General features: G+C 39.3%; 3 protein-coding genes across 4 annotated transcripts; 2 read left to right on the top strand and 1 right to left on the bottom strand.

Moving 5' to 3' along the window:
• Window positions 1-1,746: 1,746 nt before the first annotated feature.
• On the top strand, window positions 1,747-8,255 carry LOC146649850 (fibroblast growth factor 6-like). The gene is made up of 3 exons (XM_085387125.1): window positions 1,747-2,485; window positions 2,972-3,075; window positions 4,871-8,255. Exons 1-3 carry the CDS (start codon window positions 2,143-2,145, stop codon window positions 5,045-5,047), a joined length of 624 nt encoding a protein of 207 aa, XP_085243251.1. The 5' UTR covers window positions 1,747-2,142; the 3' UTR covers window positions 5,048-8,255.
• Window positions 8,256-9,733: 1,478 nt separating this feature from the next.
• fgf23 (fibroblast growth factor 23) lies at window positions 9,734-11,956 on the top strand. The gene is made up of 3 exons (XM_085387199.1): window positions 9,734-9,968; window positions 10,051-10,154; window positions 10,732-11,956. Exons 1-3 carry the CDS (start codon window positions 9,734-9,736, stop codon window positions 11,158-11,160), a joined length of 768 nt encoding a protein of 255 aa, XP_085243325.1. The 3' UTR covers window positions 11,161-11,956.
• A 2,097-nt stretch (window positions 11,957-14,053) lies between these two features.
• Window positions 14,054-19,882, bottom strand: tigarb (TP53 induced glycolysis regulatory phosphatase b). Of its 2 annotated transcripts, XM_085387277.1 has the most exons (7): window positions 19,804-19,870; window positions 19,661-19,714; window positions 19,498-19,535; window positions 19,281-19,402; window positions 17,156-17,233; window positions 16,951-17,061; window positions 14,054-15,055 (listed from the first exon to the last, which is right to left on the bottom strand). In XM_085387277.1, the coding sequence occupies exons 1-7, from the start codon at window positions 19,833-19,835 to the stop codon at window positions 14,621-14,623; spliced, it is 870 nt and encodes a 289-aa protein (XP_085243403.1). In that variant the 5' UTR covers window positions 19,836-19,870; the 3' UTR covers window positions 14,054-14,620. The 2 variants fall into 2 exon arrangements, with proteins under 2 accessions (XP_085243403.1, XP_085243404.1); XM_085387278.1 differs by lacking the exon at window positions 19,661-19,714 and having other exon boundaries at window positions 19,804-19,882.
• Between the last annotated feature and the right edge of the window lie 4,571 nt (window positions 19,883-24,453).

The following is a 24,453-nucleotide window of genomic DNA, read 5'->3' as shown; positions in this document are numbered from 1 at the left end:
CTCCCACATGTCTCCCATGTGAGCAAGAGCGGGGTTAAGTCAGCTCCATTATTTAGAGGAAGGCTGAAAAATAGGTTAGCTTGCCTTCAAAATAAAATCAGACAATGTCGCTGCTTGGAAACTATCAAAAAGTACTTAAATGATTTTGCCAGCATTTAACTATTAACTGTTTAAATTTTATACTGTAATGTAGAACAGTTATTTGCTGTAAAAACAAATAGTAATGTCCTGCATTTACACTGTAATATGGCCACATGTATGTTTCCCATTATACCATTATAACTCCTCATGTAAAGTATAACAGTAGTATTCGACTGTAAAAAGTATTACATTTCCCTGCTATATGACATGTACATTTTTAAGTATAATACTGTCATTTATGCTGTTATACATTTGAAGATCCTACTGTAATTTTCCATATAAACCTTTTATTTTAATTTAATTTTATTTATGTATTTTTTTTTGGGGGGGGGGGGGGGTTGTACTGTACAGTAAGCACTGTCATCTAGATTTACAACTATTAAATTGTTATTTTACAGTGTACAGTAAAGTATAATACTGTCAGCTGTTTGGTTGCCATTGTTCTTCAATTTTAGTATTCATACTTTAAGTACTATAAGTAGTTTATTACTATAAAAGTATGTCTTCAATACAATAGCCAGAATCACTCAGCATTACTATTGCAACAATGCCCATAACCCTTGCATTGCACAGTAAAGGGCCACACAAACAGTAAACTACATTAAAGATCCACATCAAGCAAAAAATCTAAACACAAAATAACTGCTAATAACATTTACACTATCATAAGTGTTTGTGCTTGCTGCAGTTAAAGCATGTTTTTGTTTTGTTTTTTAATGTCAAAACATTTTCACTTGTATTTACTGAGAATGTCATTATAAGTATTTCATGTACACAAATTATGTGACATAATAAAATAAGAAAAGAATGTATGAACATCCCACTGCATGTTGTTTGTACCACAATAAACGACCAAAATAAGTTCTAGGAAATGTTTATTTATTTATTTACCATTTTCTGGTGATCCTTAATGTAAACAAGTATTCAGTTAGTTGAAAAATGATCAACTTATAAATCAAAGCTGTCTTCATACGTTTAAAAACTCAATCACTGAACTTTTAAGTACAATTCTGTGTTTGAAATCATATCCAGAGTCATCCAAAAACAGAAGTAAACCTGAGTACCTCTGTTCACATATTTCTTTCAACTCCATTTTTTACGGGTGACAATTTAAAGAAAAACACCAAGAGGAAAAATGTCTTTTTCATTCATAATGCCTAAATGCATGAACTCAAGATTAATGCATTGATTGTGGGGTTTTTTTTTTGCTGTCACTGCCTTTTATCAAGCGTCTGTCACCTTAAACACAATAAAGACGAGATGATGACAAACATGGCGAATCCACCCCTGTTTTTGTGACCTTGTATTTTCGCTGCGATGCATTATAAAACTTATTTTAGTGATAATTAGAAATAATTTTAGCTTCTCAAAGTTTGACTTTAGTAATAAAAAATATCCTGTGTATTCAGCTAGACTGCGTTTTTGTAAAGGCCACAGCATATAACTGTGCAGCTTTTTTTTTTTAACCAGGGAGAGAAGCTGATGCAGGGAAGTTTTTTTAATTATTATTTTGAAATGCACCACAGGATGCTCTTCTTCTCAATCTGTCTCGCTTATTTGACGCTGATTTGAAGGTGCAGCACCCCCCATTACTCCTATCAGAGCTGCCGCTCCTGCCAGGGTCCTGTAACTCTTCTCCTCCTCCTCCCATCTCCTACTTTTTGATGGGGGGTGCAGCGGTGAAGTCACAGTGATGTCATTTTAGGATGTGAGAGTCGGGGGCAAGGTGAGCTGGTTTTGCGGTGAGTGGTGTCCCCCTCCACGGCCAGCGTTGCCTGATCAGAGGCGCGGAGCGGCGAAAGATGATCATCGCCACCGGCACCAATTCAAGCTCCGACGCGCTCTGTCCCAATCCTCCTGCTCAGATCTCGGGCTATGGGGCCTTGATCTATCTTGATCCCAAAATAAACCTTTACCACCACCATGCCAAAGGACAGAAATCAAGAAGAGTTGCATTTTTAGGGCAGGTAACTTTGACCACGTGCCCCAAAGGTAAACTGGATGGCCATTGCGCAAAGGTGCCACTACAGTATGTCCAGCGGGGCCCGGACGCACTGGACGCTACTGGCAGTTATTGTACTGTGGACTTCTCTCTGGGGAATCGTTTCATCTTATCCGATTCCGAGCAGGACTAATGCGACTTTACTGGAAAAGAAGTGGGAGACCCTCTTCTCCCGCTCCTACTTGGGTATAACTGGGGGGAAATCGGAGCTGAACTGGGAGAGTGACTATTTGCAGGGCATCAAAAGAGTGCGACGACTGTACTGCAACGTGGGCATTGGGTTTCACCTGCAGGTGCTCCCGGATGGCAGGATAAGCGGTGAACACAATGAGAACCAATACAGTGAGTTGCATCCGGCAAAGCACTGGACCCAGAAAAAGAGTGTAACCCTATGCGCAGGGCTGTGCAAAAGTTAGAACCGCTCACTTATCTTGCATGATGTTTAATAAGAGGTGTCGGCATGGTTGAAAGTTCCCGAAAGCAAAACCAGTGTACTGAGCTTTGCATCCGTGCAGTGCGAAATATCCTCCCAAACCAAAAACATGACATGAATGCTTGAGCCAGTTTAGACGCTAACTTATTTTTACCCTCCGTCCCCTACAGCAGGGCACCCTCCCGTCCCTCTCAGCACGCTCTCGACTACACTCGCATCGAACATGCAAATAGCTGATAACTGCAAAGGGGCTAATTGAGCAGGGAGAGCATCATCCAGTCGCAATGCACCTGCAAGGTTACACCCATCCCTGCTGCATAGGCCAGTTACTCGACTTTACCCCCAGTCGCAGTGTGACTTGTGTCTTTGCTTCCCTAACAGTATGTTTCGTTCAGGTCTGATAGAGATCTCCACCGTGGACCGAGGAGTGATCAGCCTGTTCGGAGTGAGGAGTGGGCTGTTTGTCGCAATGAACAGCAGGGGAAGGTTATACGGAACGGTACGTTTGTGCGCAACTTCAGAGGCTCCCCCACCCCCTTTTTTCTCTCTCTCTCTCTCCTTGTCACACACACATACACACATATCCTGTTCAGTGTAAGACGAGTTCATATAGCTGCTGCATCCACGACTTTATGAGCGCTGTTGTGTTATTAATATGCCGCGATGATAGGGGGGCTTCCCAGCAGGGTCCAAGAAAGCTTCAATGTTCAAATCTTTTGCTGTGTCAGAATCTGTCAGTGGTTTAAGTATCCTGTTCTCAAGTAAAAGAAGCAGTGGTGCCACGTAGAGTACTCCATTACAAGTAAAAATGCCACACTCACAGTTGTATTTCAGCAAAAGTAACTGTTATCGGAAACAGTGATTTATGAAGTTGCTGTGCAGCAGAACGGCCCACTCAGTGATAATATTTCAGCTTAACCTGCAAAGCAGCTAGAGCTAAAGGTGCATTATTTCCATTTAAAGTGCCCCAGTACTTGAGTAAATGTACTTAGTTACATTCCTGGTGTAAGAGTCTCTTTCTCATTTTTCCTGAAGCTGCTATGCACAATCAAACGATCTTCAGTGAAATCATGACAGGGAAATTATAGCCAGTCTGTAAAAGTAGGTCAGTTATGACATGCTGTTTAATGCCTTAGGTGCCAAATAAAAGGCAAGTGTGTGTGTGTGTGTGTGTGTGTGTGTGTGTGTGTGTGTGTGTGTGTGTGTGTGTGTGTGTGTGTGTGTGTGTGTGTGTGTGTGTGTGTGTAATTTCTGTATTTTTAGCTACAGTTGATGTCAAATATCACAGCAGGTCTCTCTTCTTACACTAAAATTTGATTCTACAATATTGTTCTGAGCTGTTTATGTCTCATAAAAATCCTTGAAGCATGGACATTTTATAAATCTGAGTCCCATCCAACCTTACAACTTAGTGCTGATGCCTAATAGTGTGTATCTGCAATGACTCTGCAAGCTCAGACTGGCGTGTATCTCACAGGGAAAATGGAAACGATAGTTCGATTTTTAATTTACAGTTTGCTGTGTTGGGCTTTGGGCTGAATATGAAAATCAAACTTATCACTTGTGGTCATAATTTTGCCCTGTTTAGATTGTTAAGTCCGTATTCAAGGTTTTTGACAAGTTTGGTTTCTTTTGTTAATTTAAAAGAAATTAATAATATATAAAAATATGTCTGTAATTGCCAAAGCCAGTAAAAATATTGTATTAGCCTTTTTTGCTCCATGGTATGACAGCTTCTAACTACTAGTTGATGAAAATTACAATATTAAAGTCAGAATTAGCACCACTGCTTCTACTTGCCGTACTTTGACTGTGCTTTAATGTTAATTCTTTAACCAAGCAGGATATCTACATGTAACAGAGTTTTCTACACATATATATGTACAACAGATCTGCACTTGTAGCAAAAGAGGGTTTTTTTATGCTAATACAATGTGTCCTAGTAAACACTGTAATGTGTTCCTGTGTTATTCAGCCTTTGATTGCAGCTCGTTCACTTCTCCTTTTGATTAGTGTTAGGATGTGAACCCAGTCGGGAGACTTTTTTTATGAGTTTAGCAGTAAAAGCAGGAGGCCGGTGTCTGCATTTGAAAAGGGCATTTCTTTTGCAACAGCATGCCTGCTCCTCCTGTTTCCCTCAAAGCATGCTGTCTAAGGCAGGCTGTTTTCCAAAGCAGAGGTCATGTGGAAACCATGCATATGTTGTGATGTTCGTACTGCGTCTGTCATGAGATTTACTGACACCCCTCACCCCCTCCCTGCTCCCACCCCTCTGTCCTTCTCTCTTTTTCTAGAGAGTCTTCAAGGACGAGTGCAAGTTCAAGGAGACTTTGCTGCCCAACAACTACAACGCCTATGAGTCTTTTGTTTACAAGGGCTTCTACATCGCCCTCAGCAAGCATGGCCGTGTAAAGAGAGGCAACAAGGCCACCACCGCCATGACTGTCACACATTTCCTCCCACGACTATGAGACAAACTGGCAATAACTTAACAATTTGCACATGTGGATGTTCCTCCAGGTAATATAGAAATGCATAGTAATGATATACACACCCATGGACTGCAAAAGAAAAGACAAATATTTATTCTGATATATAGATATATATATATAGATATATATATATGTATATTTGGATAGTTATCTTTGTATATGTATGCCATACTGTGCTGCTTATTGTTTTTATGGACAGGGGAAAGTTGAAGACTTTGCCTGTCCCACTTTACCTTGGTGCTTGCTGCAACTAAACTAAATGTCACTTCCTTTTGTTTTTTGTTGAGATGGAGGATGAGCTGTATTCTGTGCTTTTGGAGAGTGAAATGAATACTTTTTGTTACCTCAAAGAACCGCTTTACTCGATTAAGGGATGCATGGAGTTCTGCTCAAATATCTGCTAACTTTGTTATTTATTTTTTCCGCAAACCTTTAAGCGCTTGATTATCGATAGCTGGCAGTGGTTAAATTCACTACCTTTGCTGCACGATTTAAAGGTGCCTTGGTGTTCCCACTTGTGGCCCCCTTAAAGTTGCATGTAAGAGACACCCGCTGGAGTCAGAAATAGGGCTGACACACCGAACAGGGCCTCAGAAGGGGGAGGGGGAGGGGGTTGACTATCTCTGGTTTATTTTATTTTCTGTAATTAGATCGATTAAGTAATAAACAATCTGTGGTTGAGACCAGAGAGCCGTCAGCCATGTAGACTGGCACAAGGCCACGAGCTTGACTTTGTGGGATTGCCGAAATATAAACAGGGTGGAATATGTATTTATCCCAGCATGGAGAAAATTTTTATTTGAGCAGATAGAGCGCACAGTAGAAATGTTACAGCACATAGTCTTGGACAGGGCTCCCACAGTAAACTGGGATGCGGTTTTTATTTATTTATTTTCATTTTTTTTCTGAATGGCAAAGATATAGCTGCTATTGAAAACGATGTCTACTGTCCATGAAACCAATGAAAAAAAACTTTGTAAATAGTTGGCAAATGTAAAAGAAGAAGAATTCAGGAGCTTTTTTTTCTTTCTTCTTTTTTTAAAAACAAAAAAAACCATACAATGCTGCTTTGTTACAGTTGCCTGGATGAGGCGTTAAGAGTTCAGGCTGCACAGTCGACCATCGATGATGGTGCCTCAATGTTCTCTTTGCTTCCACATTTGTTTTTTTTTCTGACATCAGTGAGTTTGGTAGAGGATGTGCATGCCCTGGGGCAATTCCCCTGCTTGAATCTGCTTTCTGCAGCAGCAGCACTGCAGTGGCAGTGAGGTGTTGGAGGTAAATGTTTTGAAATGCAATTCTAGATGACTTTAAGGACTAAAGCGCGGTTCAGCTCGAGGACTGGATCCACATTCTTAGATTTCTTAACTCTGCATCTGTATTTCTGTTGATTTTGATCTTAGTTTGCTATAGCTGAATGGCTGAGCTAGTCAAAAACTGATTATTTAATAAGAAAAGTTTATTAGAGGTGTATTAAGCTTTGCAGACCCGCTGTTAGTGTGCACAAATATCTTGTTATATATTCCAAAGATGTTTCTCTTGCCTCATTCTGAGAATTCCTGAGAGTCTTCCCAAGTACATTCACCCCTGTACTTTCTGCAGCTGTTTACTTTAAAAAAACAAAAAAACAAACAAAACAGAACTGACGAACGCTTGATCATCTGCCTCTGTCTGTGCCTGTGACAGAGGAAACAGGACTATTTAAATCCAGGAAAGACGTATGTGACAGAGCTGGCCTGCTGTCTTTGTTGTTCTTCAAACCTGCTGCAGGAATGCAGATCTGCCAGGATGACAGGCAGCTTTCCACATACCTGAGCTCTATCCCACCCTCCCACCTCTGCCTGTCCCTCACCCCACAGCTTACTTGCTATAGCAAGAGACCTTGGGATTCCAGCTGTAACCCAGGAGCTTCCTCCTCTCCTTTCAGCCTTTTTTAGTTCAAGGTCAGAGTTACGGACCCCGACCCCAATGACCAGGGTGGTCTTCTATATGGGTCGGACTGTCTTAAGCCCTCAAAAACATATTTCTAATAGTTCCTTTTACCTGCAGTATTTTCTGAAACAGCACTACATCCTATGAAACTAGAGCACCACCTCTTTAAAATACAGCCCTGCAACTTGCTGTCAACTCCCCTTTCTAAATAGTCATGTAGGGATATTTCTGTGGAGGGGACATCTGCAGAGTTAATGCAGTATGTGGGGAGCAGAGTCACGCAAAGCCTCACCTCACCTCTCCTGCTGCACTCCAGTCCTTTAGGACAGCTCCCCAGCCATCCTCAGGGCGTGCCCTCTGCTGCTGTTGCTGCTGCTGCTGCTGAGCTCCATCTGCACCCCAAGATTTGAACACGCCACGCTGCTCATTTAATCATAACAGTGTTCTTCCCCAATCTTAAATGGCTTGTTTCTGCTCTGAGGGCATTTTTTGCAAATGCCAAGGCTATATACAGCAAAGCAAATGTAGCTCAAAATGTCAGCAAAACAAACAAAGGGGAAAAAAAGGCTCATTGTTGTCATTGATGAGGCTGCGTGTCATATCACTGATCTCCTCGGGAGTAAACCGTTGTGAATCTGTATTTTCAGCTGAGCAAGACATGAAAGCAAAGAGCACTTCTCTCAGCCAGCACCCTAATCAAGATGTCCAAAGTCTCTGGCAGCCCCTTATCAAGGACATCTTGATTAGAAACAAGTGTAAGGAAGCAACTTTTCAAACAATATCGGTCATGAAAAACAATCTCTAAAAGAGGGAAAGTTTGTGTCTAAAGCAAAACACTCACCTATCAGCTTTGACCAAAAAAAGAAAGAAAGAAATGTATCCAGATTTATCTGTTTTCTTTTCTTCCATTTTCTTATCATAGGTCAAATTTAATTAAGTCAAGGTGAGGAATTTCTTTTAAAAAAAATAATGATTAACATACTTTAGCATGCCTGAGCTCTGAATCTGATTAAGGGTGTGTGCTTTTTCTCTGTTTTTTTTGTTTTGTTTTTAAATCCTTCTCTATTCCTCTCCTCTGTTCTCATATACCTCACCTTCTGCCTTAGTTTTGGTTTGCTGATGACTGTAAATGAAAAGAAACAAACTTCAGTTATTTGTTTCTGAAAACAGACAATGCTAAGTAAGGATATTAAAGTTTTTTCCTTTTATTTTTGTACGTATGTGCTGTGCACAGCAGTCTACTGTATTCCTGAGATACCAATAAAAGTTTGTTTTGGTTTTTTTAAAACTGCTTGAAAAGGTGTGATTCTTTGTGTAGCACTGGTTAAACTCTTTATCTCTTTAAACTCTTTTACCTGACAAACTGGAGGTGAATCTGACTAAGAAAATCAACTGTCACTGCTCACTTTTCACAAGGTAGAGCAAACTCTCCCTAATCCTCCTTTGTTACTCTAAGTTGAACCATAAAAAAATCATAGTGAATTCAGCAAAACAAAACTTGAAAGTGAAGTGAACAGAAGTGAAATATATATATATATAGCATGCCTGTTGGTTGTAAGGGAAACAATATTTTCGCATAGACCTTTTTCCTCAGTATTCTGATTTAATCAGAATTCAGACGTTATTGTTGCCAGAATTAGTTGTAAAAATTTCTTCCAGAATTCTTACTTTTCTATAATAATCACAAAAAGTTCATTAAAAATACTACTATAAAAATGCGCTAATCCTCTTCCCTGCAAGTGAGCAGTATTTTCTAGATGACTTCCACACCTTTTTGCAGTCTAAAGAGTCGCCCCCTGCTGGCCATTGGAAACAATGCACAATTGAGGCAATTCAACTATAATACACTTTTCAACCCCAGACAAACATCTGCCTTAGAGTGTAGTAATTCATACAGCAGGTCCAAGTGTAGGAGTCAGGCCTCCTCTGAAGGCCACATGTTAAATCTAAAGGCTTGTTGGCTGTACAGAATGAATAAGCTTACTTTCCACCACTGGTATTTAACATTTCTGTTAATTTTTTTTTAACTATTTGGCTGCACTTAATGGTCCTGATTTTCACAAAACTGAAGCGTGAGTTTACTTTAGAGTGATGTTCTGGGGAAACTATTCTGTCACAGTCTTGCTATCAGACTTTCGTTTCTCTGCTCTATATAAGGAAGTGTCTCCCTCTGCTGGTCAAACACAGGGACTGTTGAGCTCTGCAGGTGCGCAAAGGCAAACTGAACCAGCACACAAGTCTAGTCCACCGTGGTTAACCGGTTCTGTTAAATATATATAATAAGCTATTTAATTTAAAATGTACGTCTTAATTATAATCAGTTAAATTATACTATGACCCGTGTCTGGTTTGATTAAAAATAAAATGTAAGTTCCGGGGTTTTTTTCCTTTTAATTTACCCTGTACATCGTTTTACACCAAACTAAAGCAGGAATTATTTGGTAACAGGTCTAATTTAAGGTGGATGAGTCAAGACTAACCAAAAATAAGAGTTCTGTTGTTTGACCAGCAGCATCGGTGTAAACAGACAGAGGTGGAAGTGGCCCTTCCGCTGCAGCAAACCCGCACATCTGCTTTGGGGGCGAGTTTCGGTTTTTTTTTTTTTTTTTCCTTTTTTTTACCCAAAGGATGTGAGCAGGAGTGGCGCTCGGGGGGCTTTAAATAGGAACTGTCTCCAAACTTTGCGACAACAGAGCATCTGAAAACTTCCAGGAGCTCGAAGTTTGAACCAGAATGGAGGTCAACAGGCGAATGGGGATGAGAGACACCGTGCTGGCGCTCTTTCTCGCTGTCTTGCAGGGATTTCCTCTCGGGGATACGGTCCCGAACCCATCACCTCTGGTTGGATCCACCTGGGGGAACCCAAGGAGATACGTCCACCTGCAGACATCCACAGACCTCAATAACTTCTACTTGGAGATCAGATTAGATGGGAGTGTGCGCAAAACTACGTCCAGGAGCACCTATAGTAAGATAACTCTAATATTTATGCTGTAGTATAATGAAAGTCTGTATTCTCGTATGATTATTATTCCTTTCTCCTCCTGCAGGTGTGATTCTACTGAAATCTGAAGCAAGAGATCGTATCGCCATCCTCGGCGTCAAAAGCAGCCGTTACCTGTGCATGGACCTGGAGGGCAACCCGTTCAGCTCTGTAAGCAAATAATTAATTTGAATTCACTCAGTGTTTATTTGTGATTTAATCGACCCCACGCATTTCGTCGGAACCTTGTGCTACTTAGTTTTTACGCACAGTGTGTCTAAAATAAATATTCATTCATCGATAAAGGTCACTGTCAATAAACTCAGACCTCAAACCTTCAGTTACTTTTATTACATTTATGGTTTTTATGACGTTTTTCTGCACAAAATAATGCAAACAATAGTCCACATTTGTTTTTCACCGTTTCTTTGACTAAACAGCGAGTTATTTGTATTTCTCTGAGCTATGAAGTAATTAATGTGAGAGGTTTTTTTGTGTGTGTGGTTTGGTTTTCGTGTATTTTATATTTAATAATCCCGCAAAACACTTTTGTTTTCCATGCGATCCGATTTATTTCTAAACGGGGATTTTTATTTATTTATTTATTTATTTATTTATTTATTTATTTTTAATTTAAACAGTTTTTTAAAAACAAAAAAATATTTATTTCATGGCATGCATCAAAGAAAGATTTGGTTGGTTATTTCCGTTTGTTTCATTTTGCCCCTCTCACCTCTCTCTTTTCCAGCCTGTCTGCCTTCGGGATGACTGTCTGTTCAACCACAAGCTCCTGGAGAACAACCGGGACGTGTACTACTCCAGCCGGACCGGCATCTTGTTCAACCTGGAGGGCTCCCGACAGGTGTACTCGGCGGGTCAGAACCTGCCGCAGACCTCCCTCTTCTTGCCCAGGAAAAACACCGTACCACTGGAGCGCCTCCTGCTGCACAGGGAGAAGAGAAACCGAGGGCAGACAGAAGAGGGTTCGGACTCCCAGGCCGTGCCCGAGGAGCTGGAGGAAAGGGAGGTGGAAATTGAGACGGAAATAGAAACAGAGGTCGGGGATGACGGACGCAACGTGTCCCGGGAGAAACTCGCGGCTCCATCCAGCCAAGACCCCTGGAACGTGCACTTCTCCAACCCGGCCAGCCCCCGGAGCGCCGGGACAGTTGGCTGAGAAAGACCACGGTAGCCTTCAGTTAGTCTATGTGAGTCTATAGTTTAACATTTTAGTTTAGATCATACAAGAGAAAAAATATTAACATGAGACTTCATGGAAAAATGAAAGCAGAACAATAAGGTCGTTCCCTCTTTTTCACACTGACTTAAAAACTTTTTTAGTCACGAATCCTTCAGCAATGCAGTGTGTTTATACACTGAATGTACAAACTTGACTTGCAACTCTTTTTGCACAATTTATATTGTCTTTAAATTCACCTGCGCCTGCAGCCTTCTCTTTCCTTTTAATTTAGTTTTCACGCAGTTGTAAATATAGATTTTAAGTCGAGGGACGTGTGTTTTAACCTGTATTCACTTTTAAAATAATATCTTAGGTGTCCAGATGTTCCAGCTGGCATGCTCTCACGCTGAGCATTGATCAGGATTTCTTTCGGAATATTATTTGGTTTCTCTCACAAAATCACCAGAGCCCTTCAAATTAATTACCCCCAAATCAGTGTACATGTGTGCGCAATCTTTGATTTTGTGGTTTCTTCTCAATGAGGTTTTTACAGCTGATCTGAGAAACCCACATTTCAAAAGTGACACTGATGTTTTTTCCCATGATAGAAGCTCAACTTAGCCTGCATCTAGAATACTGAAGGCACCATTTAATGGTTTAAAACAAAAAGAAAGCGATATATATATGACGAACATACTATAAAGTTTTTATTTGGTAGGTTAAGATTAAATATTTGAAAGTCCTGTGCGGTTTTTAACTTCTTAAATTGGAATTAAACAGGGAAATCCCACAACTTTTCACTGCCATCACTCATTTGTGTATCCTCCACCAGTCTTTAATACATGACTTGAAGGAATATATGTACAGGGTAAATAACCTTTACAGATGTCAACTCCTAACTCCAGTTATGTGACTTTTACAGGTGCTGGGCGCCACCAGCAAACACAAAAAACAGTCCCAAAGAGTATTTATTTATTTAAATCCATTCCTTCGTTTTATTTATTTGTGAGACAGTTCAAATGTACATAAAGGGAAATTGGTTTGTCTTTGAATGTATGAGCTGGGGTCTTGGATGGAGTGTTGCTTGAATTTGGGACAAAATAAAGTAATAAAAGAAAATACGTTCTGTGTTTGTGAGTTGTTTTTGTGCGCTCTCTTTTTGGTAAATCTGTTAATGTTTTACTTTAAAGGTATTTTTCATACCATATGTGTTGATTAAGTTCAGTTACTTTAGATAACAGCAAACAACAGTTTAACTCTTTTATAATCTTTGAAGCAAAGCTGCAAATGTAATATGCAAGACTGATGATCTAATCAAGAAGAAATTATCCAAATATGTTAGCTTATTTATAAAACTAGCCATTTTCTTTCATGTGAAGCACTACTGACCATCGACCAGTCTTTGTTTGTACCTCACTTAAGGTAAAGCAATGTTAGATGGTGCAATGCTTATCCCACATATCTTGAGAGATTATAGATCTTCTTTTCAGGCTTCTGAAGTTAACTGAATGTGACATTTTTCATGATGCTTGTACATTTAGAGTCAACATAAGACTTTGTGAGCTCTACCAAGAAAAAAAAACTTCTCAGGGGAAAGAAAACTTAAATGTAGATGTGTTAGTGTGACCTCAAGAGGTCCAGAATTTTGGGGGGAGCTTCAAAGCACTTTAAACATGTCTTTTTCTTCCTTCACACAGACTCTAATCCAACAGTTGCTACTAAATTATGCTTGATTTTGAATGCTGAGTGGCAATGAGCTTTTAAAAACTGTAATAGCTCTCTATATGAGGTTCATACTGTAGATGTATTGGATGTAATTTATATGTTAGGATCCCTGTAGTGATTTAGGTTAGTATGATCACGTATGTTAAGAATTTCCATGTTGTATTTGGTGTGTATAATGTGACATTTGGACTTCTTTTTAAAAGCCGTAAACAGTTTTGGGGGAGTTCCATTTCACAAATACCTATTTTATATATCATTATGCTGGAATTTGTATTTTAATATATTTGTGAATAAACTGAAACTGCATGAGAGTGGTATCCATGACGCCCTGTCAGAGTTTGCAAGTTGTTGTTTTTTTTAAGGATATCTGTTACTTTGACCTACCGAGAGACTCACAACAGGATATTAAAAATAGGTGGAAGCAGCAAAACTGATCTCCCATCAGCACTTAAAGACATCCAACATGGATTCAAAAGAAATTGAAAATGCTGACTTAGCACCGTAACCGTAGCAGAGGATGTAGCACCAGTAATGCCAACAAATCCTTCAATGCAAACAACAACAGCCGTTTGTGTCTGCCCTCAAATACGACAAGTTTCCCAAAAACATAACACTCCCCCTATTCATTATTCTAACATTATAAAATCCAGTGCACTAACTTTTAGCATTAGCATTAGATTGAATGATATCTCTAAACATGCTTTGTTTTCCTGCTGGAAGCAGCCATCAGTAGATGCCGTGTTCATAAACGGATGATCAGCAAAAATACTCATGTAGGGTGACTATTAACCCTACACCAGCCTGAATGTTGATAGAAGCCAAGATGGATCAATGCTTTCATGCCGTTCTCATCAAATTCTGATCCCACCATCTGAATGTGGCAGCAGAAATGGACTCATCAGACCAGATGACTCCAATCTTGTCTGGTCTCATTTTGGTGAACTGTGAAAATTGTAGCCTCAGTATCCTGTTCTGAACTGGAGTGTGGTCTTCTACTGCTGTAGCCCATTAAGAGATGCTCTTCTGCTCTATTCATAACACATGCCTTTGTGTTAAATTGGTTTTCATCAGTTTTTCAGTTATACACAGCTATTGGGAATAAATCAGACCATGGTTTATTGATTGAGGTCATCATGAGCTGCATCAGCCATTTATTGGAGATAAAATGATGTCAGACAACATAAAAAGATCTTATGAATATGTAGCACCCAGAAAAAAAGACAATACATCCACAAATGTCTTGCAAGTAATTTCACAGCATTCTGTGATTTGTGCAACTTGTTTTTTCCCCTCATTACTTGTGATTGTATGAAATGTTAAACACAAACTCAAAGTATCAGTGCTCTCACGAAATATTGCACACAATAAAATGAGCAGCAGCACAACTGCCACACAGGAAATGCCACAATACATTAAATACTTCAAACTTTGGTGTAACACAATAAAAGAGGCAATTTAATGATCAGTTTTTAAACAATTTAAATATGAAAGGTCACCTTACTGGCCTACAGCTGGACAGACATGGTTTCATGATGAAACAGAACTGTACACCGAATCTGAGCGTTGATCCACAGTGAAACACAGCGACTGAGAAAACATGAATTACCCTGTGCAACGTAGCCTTCAGTTACCTGTGCTAGATTAGTGCTTATAATAGTTCCATCATCCATCAGATAGTGTGTACATATACACACACAAGCAGAGAACATCTACCTCTTTATTTTCTTTTGTGCTATTCACCATCTGCGAGGTTCTCCAGGTGGTCCTTCCTGTTGGTAAAAACACAGCGAGCAGCGGAGAGGACCGGCCCAGACTCAGACTCACTCAGAGTGAGAATGAAGCGGCTGATGCCCGTGTTCGGACAGGGTGAAAACACTTGCTGCATTTTCGCCCCTGCAGGTAGAGCGCAATTTAAGTCCTCCACAAGGTGCCAGATGGCCACACGAATGTAAGCGCCGTGGCTCACCACCAGAGTGTGGACAAGCACGCCCTGAAGGCCGTCATCAGCTGAGCAGCAGGGGGGGGTGTTGGAGGCAACGGCCGCGGTCCCCTGGGCGACATCTCCAGATGCTGAAGCTCCTGAAGAGGCAGCCGGTCCTGATGAGAGGTGCTCATCCAGCATTTGCTTGAAAAGAGCTTTGAGGAATTTTTTGAATCGAAGCTTCACCTGAAAGCAACATGACAGGGAAGCTCAGAGAGCCATTCGTTTTTCCATGTAATTTTCAGTCCTCGTACCTACTGTATATTAAAACATCAGAGCTGCTGTGAATACTAGATTTAAAAAAAAAACAAAAAAAAACAAAAAACAAAAAAACAACCTTCAACCAAAAGGCCAAAAAAAAATTTGATCACTGCAGCATTTCCACTGGAGAGATTTGCTTTTTTCATCTTTGGTTTAAAAAGTCAGACTTTGATTTATCCAACTCAAACTGAGTTTATGCAGAAAATATAATATATTTATCTACTGATTTATCAATCAATCTAGTCCAACTTTGTCTGTGGAAGTTCTTAAATTCAACTCAGTATAAAGCATGAACTCACATTTTTTTTATGGATTCATTCATTCATCCTTTCTAGTTTGCCCTCAAACATATTTATTTCTTGTTCAGCCATTCTCTATAAACCCAGCCACGCTTAAACAGAAGTCATTACAGACTTTAAATGATGCCTCCCTCATTTTCATGCTGAAGCAGAAAAGCATAAGAATAGAAAAAAGTGAGAATGAAGAAACAGAAATAAATGCATCCACCACATTCACAGGTTACTGCCCATAAAACAACAAATGTGACCTCAACCTTAAGGACAGTTATGCTGAAGACCAATTAGGTGATCATGTTCATTTCACCAAAATCTGACCAAATACTATAGTAAGAGAGCAGGACAGTTGTGGGATAAGCTCATCAGTTCTACAATTGGATGAGCTAAAAATAACTGAAGGGGATGAATAATTAAATCAAAAGTAAATAAATTAGAAAATTAAGACAAAGGTAGATAAATAGAACAGAAAAAAATAGTAACTCCGTTATCATTAACTCAATTTCTTTACTATTACCACTGATGTTGCCATTTCGGTCCTCTATAAATTTTAGGTTAATGTATGAAAATGGCCCCTGAAAAGCTCTAGACTGCTGGTCAGAGAAAATACAGGGTGGGCCTTTTATATGGATGCACCGTAATAACGTGGGAATGGTTGGCGATATTAGAGCACCAAGCACACCATTGTTTTCCTTGTGACATCACCAATAAGTTTGATGTGTCACATGGCCCTCTTCCTATTGGAAAAACAAAAGTTGTATCCAAGATGGCAGACTTCTAAATAGCCACCATGGTCACCACCCATCTTGAGGAGTTTGCCCCCTCACATATACTAATACGCCACAAACAGGACTTTAATATCACCAACCATTCCCATGTTATTACAGTGTATACATATAAATGGCCCACCCTGTACAAGCATTTCACTTATTTCATTCATTTCAATATGAATAACAACTGATTGATCAAGAAATTATTTAAACCTCCAAAAAGAGGACAACTTTGAGAGAAATTAGAGGATAAATTTGTGTGTTGATAAGTTTACCTTTAAAGTGTAGGAGAAAATTTAAGTGTCTACTATTTTAAGTTGAGTTAGGGATGTTCATTAAACTCTCTACCCTCCCATCCTGTGAGCACTTAAACTAACAAAGGGGTAAAATAACCACCCAAAAAAGTGAATTAGGGTAGTGTGTGAATTTGAGTGGAGGAAGACGCAGCAATAGAAAAACCACAGATGTTGCTTAACACTGGTCTCTTTTATACCCCAGTAAGAGTCCCAGTATAGGCTCTGACCCAACACCCACAACACTGAGGCTTATACAAAGGGAGTTAAATGGAAATTCTGAATGTAAAATGTCAAAACAGTCTTTCTACATTCTTTTCTACATTACCCTGGTCTGAAGAAGAAGCTTTATAAAAGATCAGTTTGGAAACAGAAGGGATTACTTAACCTGCAATGTCCTAAAATGACCACTGCATGGCACTGTTGTACAAGTAATGGTCTTTAGGCCAGCTGTTTGGACTAACCTGATCTAAAGTCTCTCCTCCCGGTGGTGTGTAGTCACGGCACGACTGGCCTGCAGCATTCGCCATGTTCTTCAAATACTCTTTGTGACGCCCTTCAGCGACACCAAAACCCTGTGCCAACACAAAGAGCCCCAGTTTAGGGCTCCCGTACAGCTATGTGTAACACTTTAACATGTGGAAGCAGCAGAACGTAAACAGATCTTACTCGCTCTCTGAGTAGCGGCTCCAAAACCATTTCCATGCCAGAGCAATGACTGTTGTTCCTCAGAATTATCTCTGCTGTCTGAAGAAGGAAACACAATCAGTCACTCATACACTGTTAATGAAAAAGACATGAATCTCAGTATAGCCATTTCTACAGATCCTGTGTTGTATTTCTCCATAACCAGATGACATTTCATTAGTTAAACATTTGATGCTGATGGGAAGTACGTGTGGCATCACTTAGTCATGTAACTGTTCACATCAGTTATTACAGCTTTGTAGTTACCTTAACTGTGAGGAAAACCGCTGAAGTGGCAGTTGGCCAGATGATAACCTATGACAGCCTCCACATGGAGGTCACTGCTGTCTGATCAGAGTGCTGTACTGAAGCATGTTTATGTCAAGTTGAGTGGAGGAGAAAAGCATGGTAGGAAAAGGTACAAAAGCAACAAACTACAAGACTACATTCATGAGTGGATTGTCAAGAAAACATCCATTTATGGACTTCACGAGAAGTGGACTGAGGCTAGTGTCAGAGCATTGAGAGCGAGCACGCACAGATGTTTTCAGGATAGGAGCTGCAACTGTCGCAGTCCTAGTATCAAGCACTCCTGAACCAGATATGACATCAGTGGAGTCTTACTTGAGCTAAGGAGAAAGATAACTGGAACCTTTATGAACGTTAAGTAAATGTATAAATTTCATTTGGAAATCAGGATCCTGGAGTCTAGAGGAAGCAGAGCAGAGGCTCAGAATCAAAGGTTTTTGAAGTCCAGTGTGAAGTTTCTGAACTTTGTGATGATTTGGGTTTATATGGCGTCTGCTTTTCTTTGTGGTGGTTGGTCCGCTGCGTTTTATCAAATCCAAAGTCAATGCAGCGTCTACCAGGAGATTTCAGAGCACTCCGTGCTTGTGTCTGCTGATAAGCATTATGGAGACAATGGTTCATTTTCACAGCAGGACTTAGAATCTGCAAAAGATCCCAGTTATTTGGAACGTGAATAGCTGCCTGTGTCAAGAAATCAATCCATTGGTGTCCCCTGAATCTTGAGCAGTGCCAGTTACAGTCTTAAGAAAGACAATACACCCTAAAAACAACCTTACTGGTCCCAAATGAATTAACATGGTAAGTAGAAGCCAGGTGCTTCTATGCTTCTCCTGTACAAAAGCACAAGTTTTGGCAGGTTGCTGGTTCAGCGTTAATCTTCCCAGGAGTGGACGTCCCAGCAAAGTCACCCCAAAATCAGACCATGCAATGCTCAGAGAAACCGCAACCCCCCCCCCCCCCCCCCCCCCCCCAAAAAAACCAGGAGCTACATCTCAGACTCTACGGGCCTCACTTAGCATGTTAAAGGTTAAAGTTCATGGCGGTAAATTGAAAAAAGACTGAACAAGTGAGGGGAAAAGGCGCCTCTCTATAAAAAGTTACATCGGAACAAACCAAAGATGACACCAATGTGGAGATTTTTGGCCATAATGCAACAGCACAACAAACACAGCATATCACTATGCTGTGGGACTGTTTGCTTTGCAATAATTCTAGCAGCAATATTTTAAAGTACAGTGCAAGTGGCAGGAAAGCAGGTGCTGTAGTGGAATAGTAAAATTTGCCTAATAAGGTTTGTAAGTGTGTGAACTGACCTGGATATATCTGTTTGGCAACCTTAATAAAAGCTAAGCAAAGGTGCTTCAGTGCTTCCTTTAGCCGTTACAAAAGGAAAGATGATAACTCCATCGAAAATTTCACACCATCCAAACATCTTAAAAAAAAATTCAACATACCTGTCACAGATTGATGTCAATGAACAGTTTCTATTTCATACCATAACCTGCTGATGGATTAAACTATAAACATTATGCTGCTGTAATAAAATCTGCTTCTTATCCATTTGATTCTTTGCATAAAGAATATAGGCTTATATTTTAAAAAGTGCTATAAATAAATACTGTGAGCCATGTTAAAATGATCAAAGTGGATTAAAAGTTAATGGTAAATAGATCAGTAAAAGGAGCTAAAGTGTTGGACTATTTTTCATTGATGTCATCTCTACAGCAAGATATGTGCCACCTCTGTCACAGTCATTTTCCTCCCATGGTGCCCCAAAAAGTGCACCTGAGTGCCTCACCTGTACAGCTCGTTGCAGGTTACTGACAAACACTTTGGTAAACGCGATGTCTTTTAGGTATTGTCCTGCTGCCTCAGCCTGCTGCACACCTGTCTCTGACAGCAGCGTGTCCACACCTTGACCTGAGATCACAAATTACAGACCGTCCAAACACACAGGTGCAGTTAGATGTGAAAGGTAAACACGTGATTACATCTGTTGTTATAACGTGAATCACCTTGCAGCAGCTTTTCCCTGTTGTACTGCGTTTCCCCACTGTGTAGATACAAAACAACAAATCCGAGTTAGACGACTCATATAAACATCTCCTCAAAAAAAACTAAAACAGAGCACAAACGTTAAAGGTGCCTAAGTCTCCTATTGCTCAAAGTCAGCCGCACAGGCACACATGTAGCCACACAGCATGCTGCAACACCTGACAGGACACGCAGGCTCTATAGGAGACACCAACATCAGCAAATCACTCATCTTCAAGTCAGGTGAAAGTATGAAACAACAATTAAGCCGCTAAATTACTACTTACTGTCGTACGAACGTTAAACTGAACGTAAACATTTTCAGCAGCCGCTCTCGCACTACTTCCTGTTTGGTTCGGCTGCAGTTGTGCGTAACGTTTGACGTCATGACGCATTGCAGTGCTGCGTAACTGTAAATAATTTTTTTAAAATCTCAGCGAGGGCATGGGTGTCCCCGTTTCTACGGTGGCCCTGAAGTGCAAATCACACCAACAAATTGCTAAACACTTCAGGGCCTCTCAATTTTGTTGTTGTGTTTAGCAATTTGTTGGTGTGATTTGCACTTCAGGGCCACCGTATTTCCCCTCTAAAAAGCGCGACACAAATAAAATAAAATAAAATAAAATAAAATAAAATAAAATAAAATAAAATAAACCCCCTATCCAGTCGGAATTTTCCCCCACAGCACATAATTTAGCAAGACATTAAGGATGAGCTCTATGGAGGGCCACGAGTGACAAAATGGATTAAATATATTATTAAATAGTTAATGCGTCATTAATTAAATAAAATTTGAAATAAAAATAAACAATCTCTTAAATGTTTTAAATGAAATTAATTGATATGCAATAATTATTTGCATATTAAACAAACTAATTGTTCCCTAGTTTAATAATTTTCCACATATTTAATTAATTATTTCATGATATACTTATTCAGTTTATTTTGGCCTGTGATTTTACTTTAAGCTAATCATTTTGTCAGTGCCTTTCTTTACATCAGTAAAGCATTAGCCGTGTTTTGACTAAAGATGATTTCTAGAATTTAACCACTTTAATCACAAATGCTTCAAACTAGTTTATGATGTGTGAACATGAGCCAAGGGAGCTGGAAGGTCTTGCGTACAGAATTGTCATGCAGCATCCAACACTACCTCTAACAGGCCTTTAATTGCACTGAAGGCGATACGTGAAGAAACCAAGTCAACCCCGTTGTACCCAGTGTTGAAGATGATGGGTGTAAATGAAAATCATGCATGATTCATGCACATTTTTTTAATCTCTGTATCTGACAGCTGAAGTAGCATTTACATGACCTCACTGACCTTTATGGATCAACACTCTTCTTCCTCACCTAAATGCCTCCCCTGACTGAACCAAAGCAGATTTCAAGTGGTCAAGGTTCATCTACTCCATGTTTAAAACCTATGAGACTGAAGACAGACTACTACAATTCCTAAATTAGAAGGTCCTACAGTGGGAAGAACCTCTAAGTAGAGAAGGAGGGACAGCATCATTATTTTATGAAATAATGAGGGTTTCAAATGACTAACAATTTACTTTAAAGTCCAAGGCTCAAACATGTCATTAAAGCTGAGATCTGAGCCCTGTTAGAAGTGACCTTATCAATACAAAGGTGAAGAAAGGTTTCACAAATGTCAGGAGTAGGTTCAACACAGAGTGTCTGCATGGCATTAAGAACCAACTCAACCAAGTCAGTCAGATAGAGATACAGTGGCTTGCAAAAGTATTCAGCCCCCTTGAACTTTTGCAGTTATTTATGTCCTATCACCTTAAATCGTCACTCAAAGACAGGTATCTTTGACAGTGTATGTATATAGATGTATCATATATAAGAGACAAATATTGTTCTTTCATTATGTTGGCATTACAAAATTTGGCTCAATGCTTACATATGTGTAAAATGAAAATTTACGAGCTGTGATAACTGTTTCTGATAAAACGAAGAGTAGACCGATATATTAAATATTCCTTTATTGGGTGACAAAATCAGACCATGTCATAACTGCTTTAAGTCATACAGAATAGATATCAGAGCCTTAAACAGGCTGACTTCTGCTAAATGGGTCAAACTGGGCAGAAAATATACAAACACATAACATCCTTATAGAATATGATGTAACATTATAGATCAACTTACCTCAGGATATATAAAGCATATAAACAATTACAGCAATATGATGCAACAAACACAGGAGTGCTACTAATCCAAAATACTCAAAGCTTCATAGAACTGAAAAAAACATGGACATTTATTTTAGCTCCATTCTGCTGCTGATACATAGTTTATGTTTCTGAATATTAAACTTGGTACTGCCTTTCATAGTGTTTAACTTGAACTGAGTACTTTCTCCCACACTGAAAACACTGGAATGGTAAAATTATTTGAGTTTGTCCTGGTGGATCATCAGGGGTGCAAAGCCTCACAGATGATGTGCAGCAGTGGGTCTCTCAGTCTGTCCTCACTCTGGACACTTGCAGTTGTCACATATGGAAATCACATGTGTGATAAGCTGCAGGATTCAAACACAAGTGTAACTTATAAATACATGCTCATATTTTATTACACAATCAGAGAAAGAAAAAGAGAGAGAGAGTGCAGGACAGACAGTCAGGTGACAGTCTCAGGTGTATAAATGGCCTGGCCTGTATTTATATAGCGCTTTACTAGTCCCTAAGGACCCCAAAGCGCTTTACATATCCAGTCATCCACCCATTCATGCACACATTCACACACTGGTGATGGCAAGCTACATGATAAATAAGTATACACTGCTACAAAACAGCACAAGAGACAGAGGATATAGTGTTTGTGTTATTAAGAGTGCTAAACAAGAAGAGTTCCCAGATGGTACAATGGACACGTGACTCCAGTGATTAAAGCATCTTTCTTTCAGCTTAACGAGTGAACCGTCAGCTTGTTCAAAGAAACGCTAAAGTCCGTTTGGCTCGACACCACCGAACAGAGGCAGCAATATAACATTTCCAATCAGTCTTCAGGAATTCTTAATGGTGCTTGGTGCCATACCCTCAGGGACTTTAATGTTATATAAAAACACTGACAGCTCAATATCTACCTCAGTCACTCTCCCTGATCCAGCTGAGTCACCAATAGGGAAAATCTGTTTTTCACAGGAACTTGGTAACAGCAATAAGAGAATACGTAGTTTATTCCAAGAAGATATCGTCTCTCTCCCATATATAATATCTTATTGGAACCGATATGTTCCAGATATCAAGTGGAAGACAGTCTGGATGGTCCCCCATAAATATTTGATTGTAAATAAGGTGAAAGAAGTCTCATTTAAAATTCTACATAAATGTTATCCAGCCAGTCACTACATGGTAAAATTTTAAAGGGACATAAATACTAATTGTACTTTCTGTGGGGATCATCCAGAAACTGTGACACATCTTTTTTGGTACTGTTCTTTTACACAGAGATTCTGGAAGGAATTTAGCAGGTTTGTTATTGTCCACATTTTAAGGGAGTTTTCTTTACGATGGGAAAATGTTTTATTCTGTTTCTTTAAGTTCCCCAAGAAGTATGATAAATGTTTTTTTATGATAAATTTGTTAATACTTTTAGCTAAATTTTTTAACCATAAATGTAAGTTTACTAACAAAACACCATATTTCTGTCATTATTTTAAGGATGTGGAAATGTACATACAATCAATATCAGACTCCACCAACACAAAGGCTCTCAAAACAATATGTGTTGTATATGTATGTGAATTTTTGCGTGTATTCTTATAATTGTTACCTTTTTCTTTTACCCTTGGCTTTTTGTGTTCATGTTCTGTTGTTTTCTATACTGCATCTGTTCGTATGTTGTATACTCATTGTTTGTTAAATAAAGTTTAAAAAAAAAATTCAGATCAAAGGCTACAAAAACCCTTAAATAGGGCTTGTAACAGACATAAACTCAGTTTCACTGACACAAACAATTTCACAAACGCACAACGTCTTAGCATTGCTATATCTTTAGAAAGAAAATGATGTCTAGAATACAGAGACCCCAACACATAGCGTTAACTACCATTGGGATAAAATCAAGCCTCATTTGCTCCCAGAAAAAAAGTTAGATTTAAGGAAACTTACGAGATAAATTATCCTCAAGCGGAGGCAAGGGAGCAAAATAAGACGACAAAGTACATGAAAGAGGAAACGAAATTAGAAAAGGCAGCTAAACTGCAAAAAAGAAAGGAACTTCAAGCCCAGATTCTGGAGAAGGCTGATAAGTTGCAGTTTAACAGGAATGCCTGTGTTAAAAACTTTCACAAAGTTATCTATGGCGGTATGGTTTCAAATGAAAACGATAAGCTTATCGAGTTAAAAAAAGAAATGGCGCAAGCGAGAAAAGAGCAAGAGAAAAAAATTAATAACGAGGTGGAAGATAGACTTGAGGAAGCACAGAAAAGGGAGCAAGAGAAAGCCCAAAAGAAAATTCTAATAAAGAGGGCTTTCAATAAAGCTCAAAGAGACCAAATAAAAGATAATGAACAGAGAAGGCAGTTAGAAAAACAACTCAAAAGTCAGGAGCAAGAATTAAGGCAGCAGCAGGAGGAAAAATATAAACAAGACTTACAATAGCAGGCAGTAAAAATGTCACAAGCAAAAAGTAAAGTCTTGAAAGAACTGAATGAACAGCTTGAAGCGCAAAAGAAAGAAAGAAAAATGCATGAAGAAAAACTTCAAGCTGAGGAAAAACACAGACAGAATGGTGGTGTTATCAGACAGCAGGTGTTATCAGAAATTGCTATTAAAAAAACTGGCAGATATTAACAAAGAAAAGTCTGCCAAACAAAGTCTTTTAGAAGAAAAAAGACAAAAAGATTTTGATGACAAGGATGTGGAAAATGAATGAAAATAAAATTTTAATTGCACAGCGAAAGAGAAGGGAGGATGCAATTA

This window comes from Rhamphochromis longiceps, linkage group LG17 (genome assembly GCF_057381845.1).
Source record: "Rhamphochromis longiceps isolate RC_006_pf linkage group LG17, R_longiceps_female_GT1.1, whole genome shotgun sequence".
Classification (NCBI taxonomy): domain Eukaryota; kingdom Metazoa; phylum Chordata; class Actinopteri; order Cichliformes; family Cichlidae; genus Rhamphochromis; species Rhamphochromis longiceps.
This window is presented reverse-complemented; position numbering and strand designations above follow the sequence as displayed.

What these genes read in the sequence shown, in the direction of transcription:
- LOC146649850 (XM_085387125.1), top strand. Translation starts at nt 2,143, where the DNA reads ATGGCCATTGCGCAAAGGTGCCACTACAGTATGTCCAGCGGGGCCCGG. An exon ending in ACACAATGAGAACCAATACA is followed by an intron (nt 2,486 to 2,971) that starts GTGAGTTGCATC and finishes TGTTTCGTTCAG; the next exon opens with GTCTGATAGAGATCTCCACC. An exon ending in GGGGAAGGTTATACGGAACG is followed by an intron (nt 3,076 to 4,870) that starts GTACGTTTGTGC and finishes CTCTTTTTCTAG; the next exon opens with AGAGTCTTCAAGGACGAGTG.
- tigarb (XM_085387277.1), bottom strand. Translation starts at nt 19,835, where the DNA reads ATGTTTACGTTCAGTTTAACGTTCGTACGACA. An exon ending in ACCTGCAACGAGCTGTACAG is followed by an intron (nt 17,234 to 19,280) that starts GTGAGGCACTCA and finishes TTCCTTCTTCAG; the next exon opens with ACAGCAGAGATAATTCTGAG. An exon ending in GAGGAGAGACTTTAGATCAG is followed by an intron (nt 15,056 to 16,950) that starts GTTAGTCCAAAC and finishes TGTTGCTTTCAG; the next exon opens with GTGAAGCTTCGATTCAAAAA.
- fgf23 (XM_085387199.1), top strand. Translation starts at nt 9,734, where the DNA reads ATGGAGGTCAACAGGCGAATGGGGATGAGAGACACCGTGCTGGCGCTC. An exon ending in TACGTCCAGGAGCACCTATA is followed by an intron (nt 9,969 to 10,050) that starts GTAAGATAACTC and finishes CTCCTCCTGCAG; the next exon opens with GTGTGATTCTACTGAAATCT. An exon ending in AGGGCAACCCGTTCAGCTCT is followed by an intron (nt 10,155 to 10,731) that starts GTAAGCAAATAA and finishes TCTCTTTTCCAG; the next exon opens with CCTGTCTGCCTTCGGGATGA.